The sequence below is a fragment of the Lissotriton vulgaris genome, chromosome 10 (genome assembly GCF_964263255.1).
Source record: "Lissotriton vulgaris chromosome 10, aLisVul1.2, whole genome shotgun sequence".
Lineage (NCBI taxonomy): Eukaryota > Metazoa > Chordata > Amphibia > Caudata > Salamandridae > Lissotriton > Lissotriton vulgaris.
The window spans coordinates 845,125,946-845,145,875 of NC_141698.1; the positions used below are offsets into that span (position 1 = coordinate 845,125,946).

General features: G+C 41.4%; 1 protein-coding gene across 1 annotated transcript in view; it reads left to right on the forward strand.

The window, feature by feature from the left end:
- Positions 1-19,930, forward strand: part of CUBN (cubilin) — a 1,372,460-nt gene that overhangs the window by 738,211 nt on the left and 614,319 nt on the right. The window contains exon 37 of the mRNA XM_086941783.1: positions 5,517-5,722. Within this exon, the coding sequence (XP_086797909.1) occupies positions 5,517-5,722 (206 nt within the window). The remainder of the gene's footprint in view (positions 1-5,516; positions 5,723-19,930) is intronic.

The following is a 19,930-nucleotide window of genomic DNA, read 5'->3' on the forward strand; positions in this document are numbered from 1 at the left end:
ATCCATGGAATGCAGTTACAAGTTAATATCCATGGAATGAGGAATTACATATCCATGGAATGGGGAATTACAATCCAGGGAATTTAATTGTCATACATTTGCCACCTGCTCTGAGCTGGTGGTTGATGTATGCAGGGGCCACTGGGCGCGATTGAGGGTGAAGAGTGGAGTAGGGGAAATAAGGGAGGGAGAGGAAGGATTAGTTATGGATCATTGTGTGCTCGTCCGCATAGGAAAAATCTTCTGAATCCAAAGCTTACCACTTGGAATAACCACACTATAAAATCAGTTTTCGTTCTTCCACACTCAGAAACAATGAACGTGGAAAAAACGACCCACATGGAATCAGGTGAAATGGAATTTGCTGAAGTAATTCTGCACCAACTGACTCGTATCAAGAGCCCTAGCGGTTACTTATGGGCATTACAATAAGCAGAGTTTCAGAATATTATGTACGTAAAGTACAATATTGCTTTCACTATCAGCTTCAAAACATATAAACAAATATAATTTTTAAAAAGAAGCTAATATGAACACTGAAGATGAAAAGTTAAGCGCATCAACTTTTCATAAAATGTGCTGATCTTTAATGGTAATATTTTTACTACAACTTCATTTAGTGGAGGAAAATCCTGCTCTATTGGTTGATTTAGCAAAGACACAAAGAGGAAACAATACGCCACAATACCACATTAATTGAACCGACATCACAAAGAACGGCAGTGCAACAAAGCAAAGTTTGATTAATTTTAAGAAAGAACGCAAGCAAGAGTAATAGGGTTTGTGGGAAAAGACCCAACAGTTGATGTGTCATCTACTGGTGCAATTCATAAAACCTTGAAAATAAAAGCTGGGTGTGCACTTATGATTTGTGTGAATTTACAATTTTCCAGAATTCCACAAACAGTTTCAGGACTACTCCTGTACTCCTTCAGCTTCAGGTTGAGCTATCTTGAATTTCTGCCATGAGTAAACATTTATGCATAGGAAAATGTAGCAGTATTCAATTTTGTATGTGTAGATGTAACTCGTAAGTTCATTTCCCCGTCTATTTTATTTCTCCATGGGATTTCCCCAAGAGATTTTCCCATGCCCTTAAGAAGAGACTATTTCTGAACATTTTCATGGTGAATTTCCACAAATGTGAAAATGTTTGCATGTTAACCATATTTTGCAGCTTTCTGCATTCTGGACTGCTTACAATCTGCCACTGTTAGCATATTTACTCACACATAATTCTCTGCCATATGGAATACTAGGTGGGAGTAAACTCATTAATGATTGTAAAATCCCAAATTTCCTGTCTGCTTAATCAGAATGGGATTTTGCCAAAACAAATGCTACTACTTGGTGCCTCCGGTGTAAACATAGGTTTTTGAAGAGGCGTCTCTATACTTAGGTCATCATGATCAGTCCGATAGAGGATTATGCAAAAATGGCCGCACCCAGTAAAATACAAATCCCGAGGTACACAAGTTTCAAGTGGTAAATATCACCAATTGCAATTTTACCCAATCAAATGGGGATAAATATGCACACTTTGGTGCATGCTGCACTAAAATGCTCATGTAAACACAAGAAGATGATGGACGGAGCGCTGACACTTTTCAGACACTCACCCCTAGTCACAGATCTGGGTTGAATCCATCATTGTTCTTTAGCTCACTTTGTCACCCCAGTTCAGTCCCAGCCATATGTAAATCAGTCTTGACCCTATTCCTTATGGGAACAGTCCAGCCCGAACTGCCAAGCTAGGTCTTCCATGGACCAGAAACAAGCATCCTGGACCGGTTTTGGGGTAACACCCATCATCAGCCAGGCTAGCTTTAATCCAGTGCCAAAGTGAGCAAGGGACCCATGTCTGGGCATATCCCTCCAACTTACGGTGAACAAATCAAACACAAGGAGATATTGGACGGAGCAATGAAACTTTTTAGACACTCACCCCCAGTCACAGACCTGTGTTGAATCTATCATCGTTCTTTAGCTCACTTTGCCACCCCAGTTCAGACCCAGCCAAACACAAATCAGTCTTGTCCCTGTCCCTTATGGGAACAGTCCAGTCTGAACCACCAAGCCAGGTCTTCCCTCAACCCAAAACAAGGATCCTGGGACTGGTTTTGGGGTGGTGCTCGTGTACCATTATTTACCTGCCCTTTTCCTCCATTAAACATTGGAAGGTTTGGCATTCTGATAAATAAAAGGGGCGAACTCCAGGGTGAACATTATTTGACCACATCTGGTAAGCTCTGCACTTCTTGTGATTGGACACCTACACAAACTGGTGCAGAAAGATTATTCAGCTGAGAATCACCTTGTTAATTAGTGAGTTTAATTATTAAAACAGAGGGTCAGAGCTGCTTGAGGAATACCTAAAGTGTTTGAGAAATACAATGCATGTTGCACTCACAGGCCCAGCAATGCCTGCAGAAATACTCATACTTTTTTACTACTGCTTCTGCTACTACTACTACTACTACTACCAGTGCTATTAAAAATAAAAAGAATAATAACATGAGTATCTATATAGGGCTCAGGAGTACAGATTTGGCATTTCAAAGTGCTGTAACTAACAGGTATACTGCTATGTATTGTAATGTTAAATCATCTATCAAAGTCCACGGGATGCAAGGGTGAGCTGCTCCTGCCACCAATTGAATTTACTCCCACAAGAACCCATAGATGTCAGCAGTGAGCTCTCAACCTTGTCAGCCCTTAATCAGTGAAAATCCGTAAAAATGTTTCTTTGTCCATCCCCTTTCAGTAATATGTCATTACACCCTACAACGACGGAACACGGTATACTGTGCTTGGTGCATTTTCCCATCTGAACTGTTTCAATTTCACTTGAATGTTTAGAAAAATACAAATTAGTGTCCTGCATAATGGGTCAGAGCACTATATATTTGAGAAAGTTTCGAGAATTTCAACAACCATGTTACAAAAGAAATAGAAATCAATATCAATAGAATAAAGATGCTTTTTTTCCACATGCACCTGATTAGTTTACAAACCCTTTTAAATCGAGGTGTATTTTATAGGACGTTATGATAATAGATTTTGGTAATTTTTCAGTACTTTTGTTTCTATGGCAGACCATGCACCCTTGCCATTTCTTCTACAATGAAATACAACATGCTGTGAGGGGACACTAAACACAGCTGGACTCCACAACGTAATACACACTTGTGTGGTTATTTCTGTAACTGCAAGCCAATCCATTTTATGTGCAGGGTATTTTTTCATCACCATGACTCTTGGTTGTGTGATATTTGTATATTTTAAGCTAGAATATTATTTGTGGTCACCTATCTCTGCAGGCATATAGGTGAAGGAAAACCCACTCTATCACGGTGATCTTTAGTCTGTGATAAAACAGAATTGTGAATAGTTTCTGCTGCGTATTTAGGATCAGGGTCCTCTGCGTGCAATCTACTGCATGATCCACTCTGACAGACAGTATTTGGAGACTCTGCCCACATGTTTCTCTCATCTTTGGAAAAGTGATCAGTCTCTTTAACCTCCTTCATCTGTACTGCTGATGTTGTTTGGACAGATGGGCGAATTAGAGCACGTTACGGCTCCTGTATTCAGTTTCAGCAGCTCAAACCTCTTCCAGCTCTGCCAGTATTGATGAGCTGCTCAAGCTGTTTGCACGAGCCTTTTATGGTTCTTGATATCTCCCTTCATTTTCTTAATAGTGAAGCTTCCAAACTCTCTGACTTGAATGTAACCAATCTCAGATGGATCATTGGTGGGAGTTGCATCAGAGGAGCCACCCTATAAAGGCAAACATTTTGATGGCATTCTTTTCACTGTGGGGTCCACAAAGTGCCTATTCTAACTTTTGGCTTGGTTCTCCTGATTTTACACTCGTTTTTCATTCAGTGGTATTCTGGGAAAAAAGACTTTGGGAGTCATTTATGGTTTGGTGTATGGCGTAAAGGCAGAGAGGGTGGCAGAGAACTTTACGTGCGTTACCCTGCCTTTACTCTGCCCGCCAAATTGAGAGATGACCTCAAGCTCCCTCGGACATCTCTATACATCGCTATACATTGACAAGGAGAGGAGGTGACGGTGGTTCCTGCCAATGCTGGAATAGTTAGACGGACCGTACCATTAAACATACAAGCCGGCAAACTTTTCCAAAGTTTTTTATTTTTCAAATAAAAAAATCCCAAAGTGAGAGTTTGTTTTGGAAAAATAAAAAAGTAATAGTGCCCACACCATGGTAGCTTTCTTTCTCGGTGTGGGAGTCGTTACATTTTTTTCATGGGTGTCTCAGCCAGATTTTTCCGTGGCAGAATGGAAAAAACAACCCAAATATGGAGGACGGTGTTATGTGCTTCCTCCTTCTGAGGAAGGTTTATCCAACAGAGTACATTTGACTCCATCGGCGTTAACCTGGCAGTCCACCAGACACACAATCGGTCGGGCAGATCGACAGTTTGGTGTACCCTCTCCACCAAGCTCTAAATCGGGCTGTTCCACAGCATTACTCCACTTCGGCAGCATTACTTGGATGTAATCAAGCCTCAGTTGTCAATGTACTTGTGAAGTGACAGTTATTGCAGAACTTTGAACATTCAATCCTACCCAATAAAACAGTCCCTCTTTCAGCTCTGCGACTGAAGTCTCGATTATATAACCACCTTGCGCTGTAGCCAAGATGCTGGCTTTCGTTTATACATCACCGTATTTATGCATTGATTTTTGGAGTTGAGGCTCCAATCTCTTCTGATTAAAAAAATAATCTCAGGAGACCTAGAATATTTGTGCAACATGAGTGAAATCCCAGCTAAAACCTGTCCTGTGAGCAGGAGCAGTCAAAGGACTTTCAGTGCTCTAGGCAAAAGTTTATTTGTTCTTCTATGAAAAGAACATTTTCAGGCTTTTTGTAGTAATTTGACACTATCATTAGAGGACACCCTAACATGCTCCCTTGAATCATCCTATAGAAGTACTAGTCCTACCAGTATTTGTGAACCTGTGGATAATTCTCCAATTTGAGAGCTGAAGGTATTGGAACAGTGCAAATTTAGGATTAGCTCAATTGCCAGCGCTCTGCCCAAGAGTGTAAGATCTATATATCTTAGGCATGGTTTTTTGGTCTCAGCCTGAAACCTCCATGTAACCTTACGCGTCGCTCTACTGAATCCATAGCATATACTATCTGTGTGGCCTGTGTGGTTGATGTCCTGTAAGATTGTTTAGTCTATAATATCTATTTAACTTTAAGAATAGCTCACCTGTGTGGATTCTGAGCCCATAGATTCCTGACGACTGACACTATATAAAGACATGCCCATAGAACCTTTGTACATTGAAGGACAGTTTCGCTGTCTGAGGGCGGACCCTGCTTGATTGAATGAATTGGGTTTTCTGACGGCTAGACTGTTGCACTATTTCCTGTGGGTTGTGCTTGTAGATTCATCAATACATAAAGACATTATTTGAAAGACAGTTATGAGCTGAAAAGAGGTTCAAACCATTATTTTCCACTTTTCTTGCAACAGAAATTTTGATCTACAAGAGGATGAAAACTGTGCTCGTGATTATTTGGAAGTCCGTGAAGGGAACAACACTGGTGTCCTGGTGGGGCGATTCTGTGGTAATGCACTGCCTGACAATATTACATCGATTATTGGACACTACCTGTGGATAAAATTTGTTTCTGATGGATCGATTAGTGGGTCTGGTTTTCAAGCCACATTCTCAAATAGTAAGTACAAGCTATTTCATTTCAACATCTATAATATGGCAGGCAGTCAATTTATGAACTGAGGTACAGAGTGTGAACATAATTTGATTTGACAGTTTTTGGGTGTTGCCTGTGATAGTGCCATTGCCTGTCATTCAGCACATGCACTGCATGCACTCTTGCCTGCGTGAGATGTTGTCTACAACAAGGGGCGTGAAGCCCAACCACTACATATCACTCATTGGCTTCATTGACAGTCTTATTTCAGCCTTCTAAGTGCTCGGTGCATGCTTGCTTCACTTCCTCTTCTCTCAGCTGGAGCATGAACCAAGTATTGATTTCTTCAGCTTTATTCTTCTCCTTCCACTAATCACGCTGTGATTGAGGTACTTCTTTTATATTTTCTTCTTCCCTGTGGTCCTTGAGCAACCTCTTGTCATTTGTAGCAAAGTATGCCACATACTCTTTAAAGAAGCCTGTATATCCCTTGGAACAGAAGTTTATTGTAACAACAGACTTTATCTGTTTTTATTGTGACACCAGATGTTATCTGCTTCGAAATGTATTTTCACTAAAACATGTACATGGATACAATTGCTGTCCTTAGGTGATAGTATATTTTGCCAAATGTCATATTGTTTTTTTCCCTGCACATAAGGACATGTTGTGCTGAGACATAGCAAGCATTGGCGAATCCAAAAGGTCTCACCTTTGAGCCTATTGGTTATGTCTTTGCCTTTTCTTCATGATGAACAGCATGGGCATTGCTGACTTTGACAAAGTTTTGTAGACATGCTGTATAGCATTATGGCTGAGTGTAAATAAAAATAATTATTAAAAAAGCACATTAGCTCTGGTTGCATCATAGCTGTTTTTAAAAATGTGTTTTAGCCACACCGCAAAGCATCCATCCTTCTGTACACCATGGCTACAAAACATTGACAAAGCCAATGGCTCTCATATGCGAGGCCTAGTGACTTTGCCAGTTCTTGTTTATACCCCACACTACACCTTATAACACATCTGACTGCTATGCAGTAGGGATTCAGGACAGTACTAAGGACAAGGTAGAGAAAATCAATAGGTAAATGTACAGTAATTCGTAGATTAGGGTTGATAAAACATCTAGGGCCAGATGTAGGTAGCCCAATACCAGTCGGTAACGGTCGAAATTACCGAATTTCGTCCGTTATCGACCGGTATTAGGCTATTGAGATGTAGGTGGCTACATTTCAGATTCGGTAATTTACAGAATCAGTAATTTAAGGAATCAGTAAATTACCGATTCCTTCAAATTCCAAATCGGTAAATTACTGAATCTGAAATGTAGGGAGCACTCAAATGAGTGCATTGCATGGTTAAGGATTCGGTATTTACCACCAAATAAAAGTTGGTGGGAAATATCGAAAACCTTTGAAAAAGCTATTTTGTGCTTTTTCAAAAGTGCCATGTGGCAGACATACATGCCCTTAGGTCATGTATGTGTGCCACATGTGCACCCATGCACTATTCAGGGGTGCAACAGGGTGTCAATGGGACACCCTGCCACCCTTGAATGTGTTCTCCCATTACCGAATCAATATTTACCGATTCGGCAATTCCCATGCATTCCTATGGGCCTCCAAGCCCATAGGAATGAATAGGAATTACTGATTCGGTATGGAGAAAGCAAAAGCTCAAATACCTATACGCAAAGAAAATGAGCACCGGATGAAATTTCCGTGGGATGATTTGTGATTGCTGTTAAATGTAAACTTGAAATTATTGTATAAAATATTTCTGCTACTTGGGTGTCTTAATCTCACACTGCATCTTGTTCCGTTCTTTTAAATAATTCAATTTCTATTGTACTGAAGTACCCTTCCAATATTGTTCTAGTATCTGAATGAATGAATGAATTACACATTTGTTACGCGCACAGCTACCCGTAGGCATCCCGGCGCCCTTTGCTCATTCATTCACAGAGTTAGGCAAACAGGTGAGTTTTAACTAGCCTCCTGAATTTTTGATGATTGGGTTCCAATCTAATGGAGTCAGGAAGACTATTCCATAGTTTGGTTGCCTGTAGCGAAATGCGTCTCCCGCCTGTCCGTGTTCTTTTTGTTTTAGGGACCACTAACAGATTCTTATTATTAGATCTGAGGGTCCGTTGAGGGCAATAGGGGGAGAACATGGCTTGAATTAGTACGGGCCAGTCTTATAGAAGGCTTTATGCACCGTGGTCAAGGACTTAAACTCCACTCTCCTTTGCACTGGGAGCCAGTGTCATTGGCGCAAACCAGATCTGGCAGAGGTCCGTCGTGGGATGTCCAATAACAGACGTGCGGCACAGTTTTGGACTGTCTGGAGGATTTTAATAGCAGCTTGTGGAGCTCCCAGATAGAGTGCATTGGAGTAGTCAAGGCGCGATAATATCAGGGATTGTACCAGTATTCTCCTGGAACTGAACGGTAGGAGTTTAATGGTTTTCCTCAGTTGTCTCAGTAAGGCATAACAGATCGCTGCTACCTTGCGCACCTGTACTCCAAGATTAAGGGCAGGGTCGAGCCAGGCTCTTAATTTGGCTTTTTGGTGGGGGGGGCTGTCCAAGGCAAAGTGGCCACCAGTTGTCAATGGTGGACGGAGGCTTCTGTCCCAGTAACATTACCTCTGTTTTCGCACCGTTCAATTTAAGAAAGGATGTATCCATCCATGCGTGGATATCCGTTAGACAAGAGGAGAGATTTTTATAGGGGGCATTCTGAGATGCTAGTGAGATGATCAATTGCGTATCATCTGCATACGTCACCAGCTGTACTCCCCAGGGCAGAATCACCTCAGCCAAAGGCCTCATATAGATATTAAATAGTGTAGGGCTGAGGGAAGAGCCCTGGGGAACACCACACTGTAGACGCATTTGGGGTGAAGAAGCGTTGTCCTCAAAGACCGTGAAGGTCCTTTCCGTTAGAAAGGAACGCAGCCAATTGAGCGCTTGCCCCCCAACCCCTACTTCTCTCAGCCTCTGCAGCAAGATTTTATAATTCACGGTATCGAATGCCGCACTGAGGTCTAAGAGAAGTATGGCGGCATTGCAGCCGGTGTCAAGGATCTTCCTAGTCACCTCTACCACCGTAATAAGGGCGGTCTCTGTTCCCTGAAGGCTCCGAAAGCCAGTTTGCGTAGGGTGCAGTACATTCCTTTCCTCCAGAAATGCAGAAAGCTGGGCATTTACATACTTTTCGGCAAGCTTACTGACTGTTGGCAGCAAGGATATAGGCCGATAATTAGCCCAGTCATCTTTCATAGTTATAAACATTTTATAACTATGTGTTCCTCATTTTTTGATGAGTTAATATTGATATGGTAACATTGGTAACATAACGATGCCTGGGGTAGTCCCATGAGTCTTTACTAGTGCATGAAGTTAATTCGCAAGTCTAACTGATGCCTCATCTCTTACATAAACTTAATTCGCTCTAATGGCCCTGAATAAGGGTGCATTCCTGGAGGTCTCTTCCTTTCCCTTCTTGATTATACTTCAGTGCCTGTTGAGTGTTTTATCTACGGGATTGGCTTAAGTTCAAATTTCAATTGACCATGTTAAAAGCAATGCCCATAGCCTGAAGATATTAATTTTTATCCCAAGTAGTTGTGCTTTGAGTTCAAGTGACTCCATTTCAGGAAGTAGAATTAAACTAGATGAGAAGGTGAAAGTGTACTAATCTGGTTCTTTGCTCTCCACAATATAGCAGATCAACAAGATTCACACTTTGCAAACCATCTTATTTAGCTATGCTTTATATTATGAAGAGTCGTAATATCATGTAGCATTGCTATGTAGGCTGTTAAAAGTTCTGTTGTCCCCCCTTTTCTTTTTCATGTACCCCATTTCTTTTTCATGTATTGTGTTAGCTACTCACAATCCCACAGCATAAGTAAAATGTCGCAGTTGGGATTCCCATATCTCCAGCAATTTAATGAGTAAGTTAGTTTTACCACTTGTAATTTCAGAAAGGAAGCTTACAGTACCTTTACTGTAATCATGCCTCCCTAAGTCCAATATCATAGTCATGAAGCAACTCATCCCAAGCTTCCTCGGTATATACAACAGCTAGCTTCAGCTCACACCATGATTTAAGGTATCTTAATGTTTTGATCGATAATGTTTGGTTGATAAGAATCCCTTACATGCATGATAATATTCCCTTAGAAGGAGCCTATGTTTGTGTGTTTTTTATTATTAGTGGAGGTAGTTCTATAGGGATAGAGCCAAGGGGGTCTGTCAGACAATGGACAGTTGTCTGTATTTCCAACATTTGGTTTGCAATATGTTAATTTGTTGTGTAGTTCTGGAAATGTCTTACAGCTACTCTCTTCTATCAACTCAGTTAATGTGTGCTTATCACTACGCGTTTATACTTCCTATACCAGGGTTTCACTGTCAATCAAAATATCACCATTTTGCCACAGTCATGTGTTGGCATGTAATATGCTATGTACACTTATCAATTTATGTGTTCTCTGACAAGTGTAGCTTTGTGCCTGTATAATGGAGTTGTGTGTTTACAACCCTGTGAATCTTTGACTTTTGGTAGGTATGGGTAGATAAGTGATTTGCCCAGAATCACAGGACGTTGAGCGTCCCTGCTGAGATCCGAACCCAGTTCCCCAGCTTTGAGGTCGACCGCTCTAGCTGTTAGACTACATCATCCTCCATTTTCTAGTTTTTTCCTAATCATGATGCCTGCAACATCGAAACTTTCCAGTTCATTAACCCTGCTCAGTTTCATATCATTTATTTCAAGAAACAACTAGCAAACTTCAATCAGAATTATCCCTACAACTTTCTCTGGAGTCATTACTCTTTTTTGACCTCCCCTTTAAAGCTCCTAATGAGGCCTGTTGTACACTTTGTGGGACATTCTTAACTAATGATATTCACTACTTCAGTATTCCCTTTACATCAGATTTTCCTCTGGACCCATGCCCGACCTCTCTTCTATTTTTACTACCTGAGATCATTTATCCTGTGATAAAAGATCTTTGCAACCTTTTCCTGACCCCAGAAACTGTGCCCAATCTCTGGAAACATGACACTGTTTCACATCTTGTAAATAACATTCACTAAATCTACTGAACTTACAAGCAATCATTCTATCTTTCTTCTACCTTTTCCATCTAAAATCCTAAAAAAGGCATCCAACCTTGAAGTATCTCAATACTTTGAGAATAACTCTTTACTGGATCCATTGCAATCAGGATTCCGCCATCGCCAGACCAATGAATCTGCTTTACTATCAGTGTCAGGTGATTTCAGGCTTATCCTAGACCAGGTTGGGGCTGCATCCCTTATAGTCTAAATTTTTCTGCAACGTTCGACTCAGTATACCATGCTGTTTTTATTTTTAACCTTTAGAGGGAGCTGGTATTTGAATCTACTCTGAGGTAGATATACTCCTTTCATGCAGACAGATCTTTTTTGATCCCGCTTCGACTTTATCTACATCTGTGCCTACTTCATGTAGTATCAGGGTGTATGACGTTACAACGCATACATTTACAACGCCTACCTTTACAACACAATTCTTACACCGCAACATCCATTACAACACATACCATTACAACGCATGCCATTACAACGAATTCTTTGAAACTACCTTTACAACGCATTCCACTACAACGCATACTACCTTTACAACGCATACCATTACAACGCATAACATTACATTGCATGTAAGGTAAGTGTTGGATAGTGTAGGAGTTAAACTTACTATTCTAACTCCAGGGGGTGCAACAGTAGGGTAAGTGTTGGATAGTGTAGGGGTAAAAATTACTATTTTAACTCCAGGGGGTGCAACAGTAGGGTAAGTGTTGGATAGTGTAGGGGTAAAAATTACTATTCTAACTCCAGGGGGTGCAACAGTAGGGTAAGTGTTGGATAGTGTAAGGGTACTATGCGTTGTAATGGTATGCGTTGTAATGACTGCGTTGTATGGCATGCGTTGTAGTGGTGTGCATTGTAGTGTCATGCGTTGTAATGGTTGCGTTGTAAATGCATGCGTTGTAATGGATGTTGCATTGTAAAAGTTTCGTTGTAATGGTAGTGCACTGTAAAAGTTGCGTTGTAAAGGTTGTTTCCTGTAGAATCCATCATTGCTCATCCCTCTACCCTGCTTTTGCTGCTATGTTTCTATCCTCTGGGTTTGATCTTACGTCATATGTAGATGTACTCAAATCATTATCTTAATTTCAGAAGAATCCTTATGCATCCAAGAGAACTTTCAGGAATCTATGTCCAGAGTCACTTTCTTAGCGATCTGCTGAGTTAGGATCTACTCCCACAGCTAATGCTCTTAATTAATTTTTGATAACAATCTCACATTTTTCATTCAAATTAGCCAGGAGGTTGCCACCTATTATTTCACAGTTTTCAGTTTTTTCTTGTTCGTAGTGATTTGTTTTATGCATGCTTGATGAGGGTAATGATGCAGCATAATGAGTTCCTACTTTTTCCTTTTTCTGAGTTTCACGCCTGTGCTCTGCCTCACTCTCATTCACACATATGCCCTACATTCAGAAAAACAAAACTGGAGGTCGCTCATTCTCCGACATTGCACCCAAGCCTCAGCAGATCAGAACCTCCTCCTCACTTCTTGAGTTCCGCATGGGGAGAGGATATAGCCTTATGGCTAGAGCGGTCGACTTCTGTCAAGAAGGCCTGAGACATCCACAGGAGCCGACGATGGTCCCAACACCCCTCCGCCTCAACCGCCACCAGTAGAAGACTATTGGTAGCCCTTAAAGCAGGGGGGAAGGGGAAGTGGAAGAAAAAAAAGAGAGACAGCCTCAGGTTGGTAAACTTGGTCTTCTCAATAGACTCCTTCACTGGCGTTCTTAATGACAACACCTGCAAAAGAGCATTTCATATATTCACAATATCACTATGCTGTAAGTTTAATATGCATACACTGTGGAAATCTCTTACCCTGTGAACCTGGGCTTTTGCCTCTCTCCCTGGTGATTGGTATGTTTATTCTTTAACAGCTCCTGCACAGACAACACAATTAGAATACTTTTCTACTGTGACTAGGACTTCTCTTATCCTTATACATATTATCTCTATTACCTGGTGTCATAAAAAGTCCGATAGTAACTCATTCCAGTTTAACTCAAGGAAATGAAACATGGATAGCGCTCCTGATAATATGAATTCACCCTAACTATTAGTAAACTAAATTGAAAATAACTAGATAGTTACTTCACTATCTGTAGGAAAACATTGTAGCAGTTCTAAATTCTGAAGCTCCAAGACGTTTCGAGAATGGCTATGAATTAACTCAAATTTACAATTTCGAATTGTAAAGTCACAAAACAGTTTATAGTTGCTTGACAAGAATCCCGCGTTGCGCATGCGTTTATATCTGCCTCACCGAAGTTTCGCTGACGGGATTACCAATGAAGAAATCAGCTCTCACAGTAGACGCGCTGTTACTCATGGGGGTTTTCATTTGAAGTGCGCAGTTCTTCATTCGAACGTGCGCTTCATTACCACTACTGTCCTCGTGCCCTGAAAGACTAGACCAGCAACTCGATTCTGATCGTGTCTTCCTCTTAACGCCATTTGTCACTGCACGGACTCCAAGAGTGGTTAAACATTGTTTTAAAACCAAAGTTGTCACTCTGTGATGCCTTTTCCAATGCGAATATTTAGATGTAGCTTTCGTCTGCTGCCTTTTACTTTTCCCAGATCTTACTGTACTAGTGGTGACGGTAGAGATCTTGACAGTACCTCCCTCCAAGGAAGGTTTCCCCAATTTGGGTTTCATTGGGTGTGCTCTATGAAAGTTCTTAACTAATCTTGGTGCATGTACATTGGAAGAAGGTTCCCATGACCGTTCCTCAGGACCGAACCCCTTCCATGCGACCAAGTAGAATAATTTGTTTCTAGTGATTCTTGAATCTAAGATTCTGCTAACTTCAAATTCTTCACATGACTCAATGTTGATGGGTTGCGGAACTTGCGAAGTATTTTTAAGCTTAACATTCTATGGGTTCTTTTTAAGGAGTGAAACATGAAAGGCGGGATGGATTTTCAAAGCCTTTGGCAGTTGTATCTTGACCACTACAGGATTTATAACCTTTAAGATTTTAAATGGGCCAATGAATCTGGGTTGAAATCTTCTGGTTCCTTTTAACCTTAAATGTTTTGTGGACAACCACACCTGTTCACCCACTACAAACCTGGACCCAACTCTCCTCTTTTTGTCTGCCTGATTCTTATAAGATTCTTTTGCCTTACTTTGATTCTGTAAAGCCTTCCCATAGGATTTTTTCAAATTCCTCATCACACTGGTAATGGTTGGTGCATCCTTATCCTGACTGCCCATTATGATTTTAGGGTGTCTGCCTGTATTCAAATAGAAGGGGGTATACCCCGTGGAATCATGTACCGATTTATTATAGGCGAACTCTGCCGTCCACAATAATTCTGACCAGTCACCATCCTGTTCCAACAAATAGAGTCGCAAATACTGCTCCAATTCCTGGTTTAACCTCTCAGTTTGACCATCGGAATCTGGATGATAGCATGTAGAATATCGGGAGTCAATGGCCACGTTGCGCATGAAAGTTTTCAAACATTTGGACATGAATTAGGTGCCTCTGTCAGATATTATTACTTGAGGAACCCCATGAGCGCGAATTACATGCTGATTAAATGTTTGCACTAAGTGGGATGCTGTAGGTACTGATTTAAAAGGGTTGAAATGACCCATTTTTGAAAATGAGTCCACCAACTCCAATATTACAGTATTGCCCTGACTGGATGGAAGATCAACAATTAAATCTAGGGACACTGTGTGCCAAGGGTAAGGTGCTTTAGGATAGGAGCACTGATGAAGGCCTTCTTTAGATCTTGGAAAGCCTGTTCAGCCTCAGTAGACCAATCAAATTTCTTCCATTTCTTCAACAGATGAGTGATTGGCGTGACTTTTGTTGAGAAATTAGGAATGAATCTCCGATAGAAATTGGCGAAGCCAATGAAGCTCTGTATTTCCTTCACACTCTTTGGCGATGACCAGTCTTGTATTGCTCGAACTTTTAAGTCATCCATCGCCACTCCTTCTGCAGACAGTACAAAATCAAGAAACTCCACCTTCTCCGCATGAAACAAAATTTTTTCCAATTTCACATACAAATGATTTTCAAGCAGCTTCTGCAGGATGGCCCTCACATGTTTAATATGATCCTCAATGCTGTTGGAAAAAATCAATATGTCGTTAATATACACCACAGCCACACGATCCCAAAACTCTCGCAGGACATCATTAACCAAATTCTGAAAGGCCGCTGGGGCGTTGCTCAGACCATATGGCATTACTTGGTATTCAAATAATCCATAATTAGTTCGGAATGCCGTTTTCCATTCGCCCCCTTCCGTAACCCTTACCAAATGATAGGCCCCTCGTAAATCAAGCTTAGTATAGATTTTAGCTCCTTTGACTTGATCCAAAAGTTGGGTTATGAGGGGCAAAGGGTATCTGTTTTTGAAAGTGACTTGGTTCAGGGCTCTATAATCTATACACAGGCGAAGGGTACCATCCTTCTTCGGTCGAAAAAATAGAGGCGAGGAAACTGGCGAATGTGACGGTCGTATAAACCCCAATTTTGAATATTCCTCCAAATATTCTTTGAGATAAAGGTTCTCAGCTTCAGTTAGTGCATAGATACAGCTGCAAGGTAAAATGGCGCCAGCTTCGAGCTCAATTTTACAGTCGTAATCCCTGTGTGGTGGAAGCCTTTCTGCATTCTTTTTGTCGAACACGCTAACTAAATTCTGATATTCTCTTGGTATTTCCTGCGTGTGGACAACACAAATGCGAGCCACAAGTTGAGCTAATTCAGTAGCTGGTGATCCTTCACACTTAGTTTTAGTTTTGGAGAAGCAATTTCTCTAACAATGTTCTGAATTCATTTCAACAGTTCTTCACTCCCAATCAATGGTAGGATTATGTGCTGTTAACCATGGCAATCCCAGTATCAATTGGAACTGGGGGGCGTCAATGAGGTTAAATCGAATAAACTCCCGATGACCCTGCAGACCTTCTACTTCCAGTGTTTCAGTTTCTTCAATTATTGGACCTGAAGTTAAGTTGGTGCCATCAATCGCCTAAACTACTTCAAGATGTTTCTTTTTTACATCCTTGATTCCTATTTCTTGAGCATACTTCTGATCACAAAAATTGCCGGTAGCTCCAGAATCGATCATAACTGAGACTTCTTTTATTTCTTGTAGTCCGAATTTCACAGAGAATGAAACTATAGGATGAGGGGCCGCTGACTGCAAGGTATTGATCAGTTGTTGATGCTCCTGAGTTGACTCTTCAGAACATCCCACCAGGGCAACTCCATTTACTGATGGGATTTGTCTTTTAACCCCTGGTTGTCTTTGGGTTTCTTGGGACATTATTTAACGATGTGTCCCGACGCTCCACAATATAGACATAGATCATTTGATCTCTGCTTCTCTTTCTCTTCTTCAGAAAGTGGGCCTCTGATGGAACCAATTTGCATAGGTTCCTCTCCCGCATTAGCGTCAGGCTTGTTGTTCTCCGATTTGAAGTGATCAAGGCGAGGTATGAATGGTCTAAATTCCTTCCTTTTTTCTGATCTTCTTTCAAAGAGACAATGTTCAATCTGAAGAACTAAGTCAATCAATTCTGAAATGTCTTGAGGACGCTTGGGAATTTGAGCTAGTGCATCTTTTAGTTCATCTTTAAGGCCCCGATAAAATATTGCTGAACGTTTACCTTCGGGCCAGTCGGTTTCTACAATTAGTTTGTTGAATTGTGCAATGTAGGCGACAAGTTCTCGATTGCCTTGTTTAAGATCAAGTAACTCGTTGTCAATTGCTTGATTAGCGGATCTCCTGTCAAACATTCTTAAAAATTATTTTTTGAAGAGGTCAAAATTGTGTATAAGGCTGCATCATTACGAGAGACCAAAGGCATGGACCAGGCAGCGGCATCGCCGCTCAAGTAGGACAACATGAATGCGACCTTGGCTTGATCTTCCTTGAATACCATTGACCTGCATAGGAAATGTAGAGAGAATTGAGTGAGAAATATCTGGGCCTTATGAGGATCCCCACTAAATCGCTCCGGGTTGGCTAAAGGAACTATTGGGGCCACTGAATGTATCCCTTGGGTAGCAACTTCTGTGGCCGAACTCTGGGGAGGATTAAGCCCCGGTAAGGGAGTAGTTCCCGCCAGGAGCACTTCCATCTTTTGTCGGATTTGACAAGTTTCCTGTTGGGACCTTTTTCCCTCTTCTCTAAGGACTCCATTTTCCTCAGCCGTTCGTGAGGGTTGGTTCTGTAACCCTTCTAAGATACCGGCCAAAGATTTTAAATCTAAACCCTCTGCCATGTCGACTCAGGTGGATTACGTGGCACTTCAATCTGTCAAGAAGGCCTGAGACATCCACAGGAGCCGACGATGGTCCCAACGCCCCTCCGCCTCAACCGCCACTAGTAGAAGACTATTGGTAGCCCTTAAAGCAGGGGGGAAATCGGGAAGTGGAAGAAAAAAGAGAGACAGCCTTAGGTTGGTAGACTTGGTCTTCTCAATAGACTCCTTCACTGGCGTTCTTAATGACAACACCTGCAAAAGAGCATTTCATATATTCACAATATCACTATGCTGTAAGTTTAATATGCATACACTGTGGAAATCTCTTACCCTGTGAACCTGGGCTTTTGCCTCTCTCCCTGGTGATTGGTATGTTCATTCTTTAACAGCTCCTGCACAGACAACACAATTAGAATACTTTTCTACTGTGACTAGGACTTCTCTTATCCTTATACGTATTATCTCTATTACCTGGTGTCATGAAAAGTCGGATAGTAACTCACTCCAGTTTAACTCAAGGAAATGAAACATGGATAGCGCTCCTGATAATATGAATTCACCCTAACTATTAGTAAACTAAATTGAGAATAACTAGATAGTTACTTCACTATCTGTAGGAAAACATTGTAGCAGTTCTAAATTCTGAAGCTCCAAAACATTTCGAGAATGGCTATGAATTAACTCAAATTTACAATTTCGAATTGTAAAGTCACAAAACAGTTTATAGTTGCTTGACAAGAATCCCTCGTTGCGCATGCGTTTATATCTGCCTCACCGAAGTTTCGCTGACGGGATTACCAATGAAGAAATCAGCTCTCACAGTTGAAGTGCGCAGTTTTTCAGTCGAACGTGCGCTTCATTACCGCTACTGTCCTCGTGCCCTGAAAGACTAGACCAGCAACTTAATTCTGATCGCGTCTTCCTCTTAACACCATTTGTCACTGCACGGACTCCCAGAGTGGTTAAACATTGTTTTAAAAACAAGGTTGTCACTCGGTGATGCCTTTTCCAATGCGGATTTTTAGATGTAGCTTTCGTAGCTAACTTTTCCCCGATCTTACTGTACTAGTGGTGACGGTAGAGATCTTGACAGTACCTCCCTCCAAGAAAGGTTCCCCCAATTTGGGTTTTTATTGGGTGTGCTCTATGAAAGTTCTTAACTAATCTTGGTGCATGTACATTGGAAGAAGGTTCCCACATAATCTCCCCATGACTAACAAAAATGAATGTGTCCTCATGTAATGAAACTGGTGCTATATAAAGTGCTCTGATACCCGATATCTTCGGGTCTAGTTTGTGCTATATAAAACTGAAGCTGACGACTTTGCTCTTCATATAGGCACATTGGGGACTACAAAGCTACACACCTGCCCAAGCACCTGGATACCATCTTGAGTGATTAGTGCACTATAGAAATCAACATCACCCATCAGGTGAAAAACCACAATTCTGTTAGGATCTAACAAACCTAATAACCTAAAAGTCCCTGAAGGACTCCACAGACATTATATTAGGAGACCTTAACCTGCACCTGAACAATGTTGAAGATACATCAGTACAAGCTTATTCACCCTCATTGAATCAAAAGATCTCACTCAAAACTGCAAAAAGCTACTGCTCAACAAGGGCTCTACCCTCAACACAATCGGCTCCAAACATAATATCATATCGCTCCATTCGATCTTACCCACAGACTGGACTGACCTCCACTTATTTCTATCCGATCTCAACGTTAACCAACACAAGCACCACACCCAAATAAATTAAACGAAACACTTTATGAGAAATAAGCACAAAATCCCCAATCTGAGGTAGAATCCCTAATCAGTTCCCAAATTCTTCCTCCACTAACCTCACTTCCACCGATAAACACAACTCACACTATAAAACTAAAATTACAGAACTCTTGACACTCTAAAACTCAAGAAATCAAGAACTTTCCTTTCCAGATCCTGGTTCAATATAGACCTGAATAAATAAAGATGTCAACTTAGGCTAACTGAAAGAACTGGAGACTACAACCCTCATTGACTCATCTCTCTCTCTGCCGAGCGAAACCCCTTAAATGCAAAATGCATATCTACAGAGAGAAATCCTCTTTCATCCGAGCCCATCTTGACCACTCCAGAAAACTGAGCTATAGACCTTTTCAACATCATCAAACAGCAAACCTTCTCCTTCCAACTGCACTCATCTGATGACTCTGTTGAGCTCTTGAAGAATTCACCAGATTCTCCTCTGAAAAAATACCACCCACTTCCTCATCCCTGACCAATGATGCCCCCTCTACCAAAGACAGTCCCACGACTACCACACCTCCAGCCAATGACCACTCCCCAAACCCACCCCCTCATTGAGTCAGAACACCAACCACAATCCAATACAAATGAAAAACAATGCAACCTGGACCAAGTTCGAAAATATCTCTGAAGAAGTCGTCAATATAATTCTTGAATCCATGAAGCCGACATGACACATATCTGACCTCCTTCCCTCATCTCCTGCCAAAAACCTCAGACATGTCAACTCCCCAACATGGACTTAAATATCTTCTCTATCCAACAGCTCTGTGGCAGCCTAACTTAAGCTCAGCCAAGTCACCCCCTTAACAAAAAGCCAGATGCCAACTAGAATGACCTCAACAATTACATATCAGCCTCCCTCTCCTTGCCAAAACAATTGAGAAATGTGTGCTCTCACAACTCTAGCCACATTGAAAAATTCGACCTACACAACACCTTCCAATTTGGGTTCAGGAAAGGGTGCAGTACGGAGACTGCAATCCTGGACATCACTGATGACTTACGCAACCTCTCGATGGTCAGGCCAGCCTCCTAAACCT